This window comes from Amphiura filiformis, chromosome 13 (assembly GCF_039555335.1).
Source record: "Amphiura filiformis chromosome 13, Afil_fr2py, whole genome shotgun sequence".
In the NCBI taxonomy this organism is placed as follows: Eukaryota; Metazoa; Echinodermata; class Ophiuroidea; order Amphilepidida; family Amphiuridae; genus Amphiura; species Amphiura filiformis.
The window spans coordinates 47,183,615-47,194,095 of record NC_092640.1 but is presented as its reverse complement, the minus strand read 5'-3'; the positions used below and the strand labels follow the sequence as shown (position 1 = coordinate 47,194,095).

At 38.0% G+C, this 10,481-nt stretch overlaps 1 protein-coding gene across 2 annotated transcripts; it reads left to right on the top strand.

Annotated features, from left to right (window-relative positions):
• Positions 1-5,862: 5,862 nt before the first annotated feature.
• LOC140168444 (uncharacterized) lies at positions 5,863-10,178 on the top strand. 2 transcript variants are annotated; one of them, XM_072191837.1, is made up of 5 exons: positions 5,863-6,001; positions 6,225-6,564; positions 7,244-7,368; positions 7,812-7,924; positions 8,673-10,178. In XM_072191837.1, the coding sequence occupies exons 2-5, from the start codon at positions 6,424-6,426 to the stop codon at positions 8,840-8,842; spliced, it is 549 nt and encodes a 182-aa protein (XP_072047938.1). In that variant the 5' UTR covers positions 5,863-6,001; positions 6,225-6,423; the 3' UTR covers positions 8,843-10,178. The 2 variants fall into 2 exon arrangements, with proteins under 2 accessions (XP_072047938.1, XP_072047937.1); XM_072191836.1 differs by lacking the exon at positions 5,863-6,001 and having other exon boundaries at positions 6,155-6,564.
• Positions 10,179-10,481: the final 303 nt, after the last annotated feature.

Here is a 10,481-nt window from a genome sequence, read left to right as displayed (position 1 = left end):
ACCACACATCCATGGTGGGCACGAGGCTGTCAATCGGATCACCCACTTACAGGACCACACATCCATGGTGGGCACGAGGCTGTCAATCGGATCACCCACTTACAGGACCACACATCCATGGTGGGCACGAGGCTGTCAATCGGATCACCCACTTACAGGACCACACATCCATGGTGGGCACGAGGCTGTCAATCGGATCACCCACTTACAGGACCACACATCCATGGTGGGCACGAGGCTGTCAATCGGATCACCCACTTACAGGACCACACATCCATGGTGGGCACGAGGCTGTCAATCGGATCACCCACTTGATTTTGTGGTATTTTTGATTCTCTATTTTCAGCAAGTACATCAAAGTACATTTTCTAACGGTTGTTTTATTTTTATCCACCTATATAATTTACTGAGCTACGCCTTTGCTTGTGCCAATTTATTGTCCATTGTATTTTATTTGTTTAAAGTTCGATGAACTGTCCATTATCACCTCGTAATACAAGTTTGTATCTAGAAACACTGACCTCAATATCTGGATAGTTGGAAGTACACTCGCAGAAAACAGAATCTTGGACAATTAACTATCCAGTTACCACGGTAGAATTGCTTTATTCCGTGTGGTTGTAACTGGACAGTGTGATGTGCCCTGAGTAATTTAATTTAATTTTTGTTTACAATTTAAAGCTATGTAATGGGAGAAATGAGACAATGGGAAAACCCTTGGACACTGTTGGAAGTAATCATGCAAGAGTTTGTATGTTATGACATGTTTGAGAGGAAACCCCTTTGGTTAGTAAACAAACTCAATCAGAGTTATTAATAATCGTGGGAAATCCCAACTATGCCGGAATGTTCAGTGCATTGCCTAATGTTATTTGGGAAACCCATTGCTAAAATAAGTAAATGTGACAGAATGGTCTATTGATAGATTGTGGGTTTTTATGAGTATAAGAGGTGAAAGCAATTTAGTTTGCTCTTGATAGAATATGAAGAGAGTTTGTAGGCTTTCGTAATGTGCTATTAAAACAGCAACAAATGAGATTTTGAGCACACGAATGTGCTCCTCCTCCCCCCCCCCCCCAAAGGATTAAAATTTCTGATGTCGTCTTGCTGGAATCTGGTTTATAAAACAACACATCTGTCAATAAAGTAGATCATTACAGAAAGAAGTCTGTATCCTGGAGAAAGAGAGTGATTGGTGAAAAATTCATCATTTTTGTCATCTGTGCGAGGATTTGAGTGTTTGTAGAAAGCAGCACCATTTCTGTGCGAGGATTTAATACACAAAGGATTATAAATGCAAGTGTACAGTGGACTTTCCTGAACAGTGATTGTCGCAGGACAAGTGAACAAGGATATACATCAGCCGTTCAGAACATTACAACAGAACAAGATATTCAACAAGAAGAAGACTGCCGGTTAAGTAATGATTAGTTAAAAGGGTGAGTATATTGTGTGTGCATTAATTGTTCATGTATCAATCACATTTTACTTCTAATTAAAGACCAGATGTTGTTCACTTAATCAAACAGTGTGTTATTGTTGTGCATTCGTGTGAATTTGGGTAAAAGGTGATTTTGGCCTTGAGTATCATACCGTAAATATGGCGGACGTCTCAAATGCATTCAACAAAAGCATGATTGCAATCTACCGCGACAGTTCGTCTCACAAACATAACAAGTGCACTGCGATCAAATAGGTTGATGATAACATTTAATGAATGGACTGCACTGTGCCATGATTATGGTGAAGGACACTGGTTCAAATCCTTTGTTTGGAGCCAATCGTTAAAAGCATGCAGGGCCTCTATAGTTGTCCAAGATTCTGCTTGCTGCCCAACAAACTTTAGGCCTGATCTACACATGCACTATTTCTGGTTATGCATCCTGTATATAATAATACAAGTGCCACACCGGCTTACGGGGTCAGAAACAGTTAGCAGGCTTGTTTAGGCCTAATTTTCTCAAAATGGTGTTGTCAACTTTCCGTAATTTTTACGTAAAAACTATGAAAAAATTTTACGTAAAAACTATGAAGCTCAAAAACCATTGCCATCTTGTGACTCTACCCAAACTTTATGTAACCAATTTGCTGAATTTTATGAAAGCAAAGTTGCCAAAATTCGTGATGGATTGGATCAAGAAAGTCTTGACCGCCATGACTTGGTATCCAATATGTGTTCTACATCCCTCACTGACTTTGAATGTGTGTCTGAAGATAGAAGGTTCTTAAACTTGTTATGCAGTGTCCAACAAAGACCTGCAAGCTTGATATCATCCCCACCTGGCTGCTCAAGAGCATTCTGAGGTTTTTGCTCACTGTCTCACTGTTATTATAAATAAGTCTCTATCTGAAGGTGCATTTCCAAAGTCATTGGGCCAAGCTATCATTACCCCTGCGTTCAAAAAACCATCTCTTGACCAGAATGATTTGGCCAATTACAGACATGTGTCAAACATATCATTTGTTTCTAAACTAATTGAGAAAATTGTGTGTAGACAGATTACTGAGTATATTCATGTAAATAATCTAGGTGAAAGATTTCAATCTGCGTACACTTCTAACATGAGCACGGAGACTGCGCTCATCAGGGTCAAGGGGAAGTAGTTTTATTAGTCCTTCTTGATCTGTCTGCAGCATTTGACACCATTGACCACGATGTGCTGATGTCCCGCCTAGAACATAGATTAGGTCATGTTTTTTATACTGGGCACCTAAAAAGGGTGGCTCTGTTGCATTCTTACTCATCAAGACATGTTAACATGCATTTCGTTTATTTATTTGATGTTTATTATGAGCTTGTCTAGTACTATTTTGTTCCTTAGACATTGGCCTTTCAATTTCTGAAACAAAAATTTATGATTTTCATTTGTACTAATTACTGCAACTCGTTAAGTCTAATTAGTCAGGGGTGGCTCATGTGATGGAGGATCATGTGGTGGAGGATCACAATGCTGTACAATGGTGATCCTCCGCCACATGATCTTCAATAAACATTATTGATGGATTTCTATTTTCTACTTGTTTCTGTACTTGATCTCGGCTAAATGATATCATGTTTAACATTCATTGCCTCAGTATTTGTTAATTAGACAATTAAAATTTACTAATTACTTGCTGCTACACTAATCAAGTTCATTGACCTCTATGCATTTGAATAGGGATTTAATGTAGGGAACATTCAAAAGGGTGCTACGGGCAAACAAAACATGATAAAAGGCTCAAATTTCTTAAGCAGACCTTGGTTGTGATCCTCTTTACTTTAGTAAACTAAAAACTAGTAAAACATAGAAGGTTTGCGACAAATCTAAAAGAGCGCCCTCACACTCAATTTTGGTCCAAAAAGTCAATTTTTACACAAACGCTTTGTCGAATTCTCTTTTAACTTTCAAAACTGGATTGTTGAGCTTATTTTACATCTAGTTACATCCCTCAATCATGAAAATTTGCATTTCCAGTGCCAAATAAGGTGTGTTTTGAAGAAATTTATATAAATATAGATATATTTTTGACAACCCTGTATCTACATTTTGAATTACTTGACCGCCATAAGTTCCATATGACTGGGTGGGCAATTAAGTTAGCTATTTTAAACATTTGACAAATTTTTACATTATCGATGTACGTCGGGGGGTGACACCCCTAACTGAATTAATATTTTCATCCTTATTTTGCTTGTTACACCCTGTATATTTTATGGGCCACCCTGTATAATGACTCCCATTGTTTCGTTTCTGAAATCATCCGAGTATATGCTCTCAGAATATATACTTTAATTGGGTTCTAATGTAAACTTTTGAAGTTATAGTACCAAACCTGTAAAAACATGTGATTCGCTTGAAAAATACACATGCAACGCAATTGGTGCCCAACATAAAAAACATGACCATTAGGTATTTCAGGTACTGCATTACAATTGATACGTTCATACCTCACTTGTAGGACCACGCAAGTTCACCCCGGGAAGTTCACATCGACGGTTTCTTCTCAGAAAAGCGTTCACTTGACTACGGTATCCCTCAAGGCTCGGTTATCGGTCCACTCATGTTCATCATCTATACACTGCCCATCGGTGAGATTATACATAAACACAGACTCAGTTACCATGAATTCGCGGATGATACGCAACTATACATATCGTTTAATCCTAGGGATCATAACGCTTACGAGATGGCTCTTCACAAACTTGAATCCTGTATCTCAGAACTCAAAGACTGGATGTGCGTGAACAAATTGAAGCTTAACAACAATAAAACTGAATTCTTCATAGCCGGTACTTCTCAAGGTCTTAGTAAACTTCCGCCATTGCAACTTAATGTGGGAGACAGCGTCATTAAACCATCTGATAATGTTCGGAACTTGGGCACAGTGCTTGACTCTCGCCTAACGATAACTCCTCAAATTAATAGCATGATTTCTTCAATCAATTTCTAGCTCCGTAATATTCGCCGTACCGTATTCGTCGCTTTTTGGACCACAAAACACTTCACACAGTTGTGCAAGCTCTCGTGATATCTCGCATTGACACCGGGAATGCTCTCCTCTATGGAGCAAAATCAAAAGACCTTGATCGTTTGCAGTCCCTCCAACACAAAGCAGCCAATTTCATATTCTATGCCGCCACACTTGATAGCCCCACACCATTAATGCATAGAGATCGAATCAAATTCAAACTCTGTCTGTACGTACCTTCAAATGTTTGCATGAATCTGCTCCTTCATACCTCACGGAATTACTCTCATACAGAACTCGCTCATCTGGACCCGTCACAAGATCCTCTATGGATACCAGTCTTCTGAACACTCACATCGGTAAAAATCGCAGTGGTGACAAGTCTTTTCGTTCTGCTGGTCCAGCGTTGTGGAACTGCCTCCCGCGTAACATCAGGGAGGCAGCCTCGGTGGCAACATTTGAAAAATCTCTTAAGGGGGTACTACACCCCTGGCCAATTTTGTGCCTATTTTTGCATTTTTCTCAAAAATTGTAGCGCATTGGTGACAAGTAAGATATGTATATTATAGAGGCAAAGACTACAACTACTGAAAATTCAGCAACTCAAGGCAAGTAGTTATTGATTTATTGATCAAATATTGGTTTTCCCTCATTTTTGACTGTAATTCCACAACTGTTGTCTGTGCTGAAATAAAATTTCCAGTACAGTAGTTGTAGTCCTTGCCCCTATAATATACAAATCTTACTTGTCACCAATGTGCTATAATTTTTGAAAAAATGCAAAAAATATGCATAAAATTGGGCAGGGTGTAATACCTCTTAAGGCTCATTATTATCCTTTTGACTCTTTGCTTTTGTTCATTCTCTTGTTTTTGCAGTGTATCACTTAGCGCTTTGATCTTTTTGTAATAGCGCTTTAAAAGCTCTTATATGTATGTTATGTAATGAATTTGGGGGTTTAAACATCGGGTCGGGTCTGTGGTTTAAATAATCACACGAGGTAAGGGACCGATCGTTGTTTACGGCAGGGGGGAATGGGTGTTTTGGAAAAAATATTGACAACAAATTTCGCGTTCCCCCTCGCGTCCGCTCAAAATTTTCGCGTTCCCCCTTGTTTTCCCAATTTTCTCCATGTAAAATTTAACAATCCCCCCTCCTGGTTCAACTAAAAATTTCAGGTTCCCCCTAAAGACCCAAACAAAATTTCGTGTTCCCCCCTAAATTTTCCCATTCCCCCCTCTGTCATAAATAACGATCGCTCCCTAAACATGGCATGCATTAGATGTTCATTTTCACGTGCTTTGAATGTAAATTTTGGAGTCTATGTACTGCACGTACAGGCTATTAAATACGCATCAATGGGTATGACCTTGCTCAATCCATTCCAAGATTCATTCAACTGGAAATATTAATAGTTGCCGAGTCATTGAGTTGAGCTTTACCGGTTGCTTTCCTACGCCGTTACTGAACTTATATTCATGCTTGTCAGTGTATACCCGGTGTATGCCTACTAATCACTGTTGTTGTACTAAAAAGCTCAAAAACACTACATGTACAGTAAACGACGTAACTTTTCGAGGAACTTCCTCATCGTCAGCCGATGTTGTTAGCTTATGGTTCAGAAGGCCAGTCACTGATTCAACTTGACGCATTTATAGATCTTGCGTGTCCATTTTCAAAAGTGGTATTCCCGACATTGAAGTAGTGTTGAAGTTTAAATTACTTTCATTATTGTATGAATCTGCAATTCTATAACGTGCGGTGTCGCCTGCTAGCATTATAACGTGGGTTCGGTGTACTTCTTTCTCAGAATGGCGAATAAACAAAAGAATAACTTCAACATACTAATGCAACGTACAGTGGCTAATAATATACTTTGCATGTCAAGTATGTGCTCAAGTACCTATACCAAATCGACAATTGGGTTTCCCGTATGGTTCAGAAGGCCAGTCACTGATTCAACTGGACGCATTTATGGATCTTACGTGTCCTTTTTCTATGGTGGCATTCCCGACATTGAAGGAGGTTGCAGATCATTATGGAGTGGCAAATATTCGCCTTAATGTTGTTCTCTTCCCGCCACCGTACCATAGAAGCGCGTGGTTAGCAACACAGGTAGGTAATGCCCCTGTCAGACCTTCCTGCCGCTTGCCACTGCGGCAAGCAGCATGACGTATCAGCCAATGACAAGCCTTGATTCTGTCGGGATGTCTGCAATTCGCATGCATCACGCCTCTCAGCGGTAAGCGGCATGATAGTATGAAACCAACATTAGGGTTCAGTGAGCTGGGTAGCGAGCGAAGGGGGAGGGTTATTACGTGCATGGATTTCATATTAATTTGTAAGCGCTCTTTAGCAAAGTCATGGTTCATTGAATTTACAACTTTTTGCACAATATTTGCAATTTGAAGACAATTGGCCATTGCTCATTGAAATGAAGCTAGTATATGGACAATATAAGTGTGCAATTGCATTGAGTTATCTGTTGACGTAATGAAAAAAGGTATTTTTAGGGGAAGTATTATCGTTCGATATAAAAAAATTCTGATTGGATGAAGGGAACACTTGAAGTTTTGACAAAAACCAATCACAGATGGCTATTTTTCACTAGATCTCACACAGCTCTTATGATGCTATGCACTCAACCGTGTAGTATAAACACAGACTGCGTAGAAGCTAGACTCGCTGTGCTTGTTTCAAGCAAAGCCCGGCACACAGAGTCCCGGCCATGGCTGGTGAGTTGTAATTAGGGCCAGGCGCCTGATATGACATTTTCTTCTTTTTTAAAAAACAGAGTACTTTCATCGTACAAGACATGGATTCAGCAGTAACATTTAAATGGATGGCGGACTTTTTCGCTGTTCAAAAAAAGTTCTTCAACGACCCAACACGGGACAAAAGTAACAGTGAAATAATGAGGTATAACCAATAATACAATGAATGAATGAATGAATGAATGAATGAATGAATGAATGAATGAATGAATGTATGAATGAATGAACGAAAGAACGAATGAATTAATTGTTTCTGTATGATACCCGACGTAGTCGGTAACGAATTAATTAATTCTTTTAAATTTATTTATTTATTTGTTCATTTGATTTTCGTAATATTTCAAGCTTTTTTCCCTTTGTTTCTTTATTTGTTTGTTTCTTTTGTTCTTTCTTTTATTTATTTATTTATTTATTTATTTATTTATTTATTTATTTATTTATTTATTTATTTATTTATTTATTTATTTATTTATTTATTTATTTATTTGTTTATTTGTTTGTTTGTTTGTTTGTTTGTTTGTTTGTTTGTTTGTTTGTTTGTTAGTTAGTTAGTTTCGTACTATTTCAAGTTTGTTTCCTTTGTCTCAGTATGATAGCCGACGTAGCCGGCAACGTAGTAGACAGGTCAACATTTCTATCAAAGCTTCAGGAAGATGAAGGTGATAGTGACGCAAGAATTATGTGGAAATACTCCTGCTCTAGTAAGTTATATTTTGACTGTTCAGTGCCAGAAGTGGGTAAGTGCAATAGCTGCTCTGTGAACATTTGCCAGTTTACGCACAGTATATTGTACTCATCTACACCTGGCAGCTGTTGCATTTACCCACTTTGGGCATTGAGCAGTTGATTTGTCGTAACGAATTAAGCAAACTTATATAATGAACCACCTGTCTTGAATCACTGAAATTTCAGTGAAGTAATTGGATTCCTTGCCCCTATAATATACATAACCTTTGTTACCAGTGTGTAGTTATTTTTTGAGAAAAATGCAAAATTAGTCACCAAATTTATCAGGGGGTGTAGCACCACCTTAAGAACAATAGTTTCCACATTTTTTCATAGACTACAAAATTACCTGTTATGTAATATTTAGTTAAAAGACCAATTATTGGAAATCAAATATGGTTTGGGTAAAAGACACGCCACATGTTGTTGAAAATTATTGACTGAATTAGGTTAAAATGATTTTCTGTTCCAAACGACAAGCTTGCTATATACTTTTGTGTGTGCTCATGACGTGCAAAAATCAGTTTGCGAAATGAAATTCTGCAATAACTTCAACGGCAAGGGGTTTAAGTTCCCGTATAAATGGGTTTTTTTTTTTTTTTTACTGGAGCGAGCAGTGTAGCATTGAAGTAAAAATGTGAGCAAGAAATTCAATCCACTCTCTATTATTTGAATACGCCTATTTCTAAACATACTTTACGTATCTTTGCAATATTATCACAGGATACATGAGTGGAACACCCCAGTTCCTTGTGAATGGCGTCACCTTAGCAGCAAGTTCCTCATGGACACTAGATGATTGGAAATCGATTATCGATCCATTACTAGGAGTGGACGTCGGTAGCAGGGAACAACATACCAAAGAGACAGGAAACTCTGTTATGCCACAGTGATGTTATTATTAACGGGGTTCAGCTACCTATATCAAACCATTGGTACATGGTACTCGACATTGCGAAAGTTGTTTAAACAATTAGCCAAATTAAATAGAATTTGATTCAAGAGTAGAAATATTTAGCTACAAACCCAAGCGATATGAAAAGATTACGATTATTTTTTTTTTCACTTGGCACAGTAAGATAAATAAATATTTCACACCCGATTTCACATTATGTAGTCAAATTAAATACATGTACATGTCACAGATTTTATCATGGTAAATACTGTACACCGACATCGCCTGGCTAATAATTACTTGGTGCAACAGAGATACTAAAATAAATACCCGGGATCGATACACGTGAATTTCCCGTGAATCTCCCGTAAATGATTTAGTCTCAAGAAACCAGATCTGGTCTCATACACTTGAAAATACGTGTTGAACAGATATGATAGTCGTTAGCTTGCGTCTTGAGAAAAGGCCGTGCGTCTTGAACTCAAAATGTGACCAAAATTCTGATTTTATATTGCGTTGGTCCTGTATGGACTACAGCGCGCAGGCTATAGCTGCACTCACTTCTCCCGTGGAAGCAGTATAGAAGTCGATGACCATTGACCTCAATGTCGTATACAAGCTTACTCACACACTAGAGATATCAATTACCCGGCTATTGTCAGTAGCCTTAGTCAGGTCCCTCGAATCATTATGCGTCTCAGAGGTTGGAACAAATTGGCCATGCGTGGCTGTGGATTCAACCTACCGTGGCGATTTCTGCCATGAAGATATCGGGGCGATGACACTGTATACTGTTCTCTTTGTCACTCAAGACATGTTAAAAGACAAACAAATATTGCACACTCTGTTGTAAAATTAAAATCATGTCAATGAAATATTGCATATCGTATACGTTTATTGAGCAATTGTTACATAATCATTTCTAATACTACAATGAATGTTCTTTTATTGACTGTACTGTACAGGTATTTGGATATAACATTCTATTCAATTTTCTATATACAAAGTGGAGGGTTTTCACACATTTGTGTTTAGTGAAGCAGATCTCTGGATTGCCGAAACCAAAATGAATGAAACAAACGGTATTTGAAAGTTAGTACTGCCCCCTTGACGTTGATGTTTGTTTGAGACAGACTATGTCTCTTAAAAGACAACGCAGTGAATAAAGAAAATACTCTTATATTAATACTGAAATGCTGGTAATGAGTTTTTGGTGCTTGGAATGAAATGTTACTGTTGGGGAAGGAAAGTTTTAAATGATTGTTTCCAACTATTATACCTTTAAAAGATTGATAATGACCTTTATAAAAACTTATCAATGCATGTTTACCAAAGATCTTTATTTTTGATTGCTGCTAAATCACTCTGGACCACAATGGCCTCATCCCAATGGCATAGTTCAACAACCTCAATTACACAATCATAGTGCAAAATTTGACCTCAAGTTACAGAGTATGAGTTTTGGTATTCAATTTTCAAAGGTCATTCAATGAATGCACAAATGAATTGGTGTTAAAGAACTGTGCCCTGATAGATGAGCGTGTTGCGGATCCTAGTGTTATTGAGTATCTCTCTGTCACTCCATTTTGTTAATTATTATATATAGGTTGAATGATTGAACTTGACTGCACAACAAA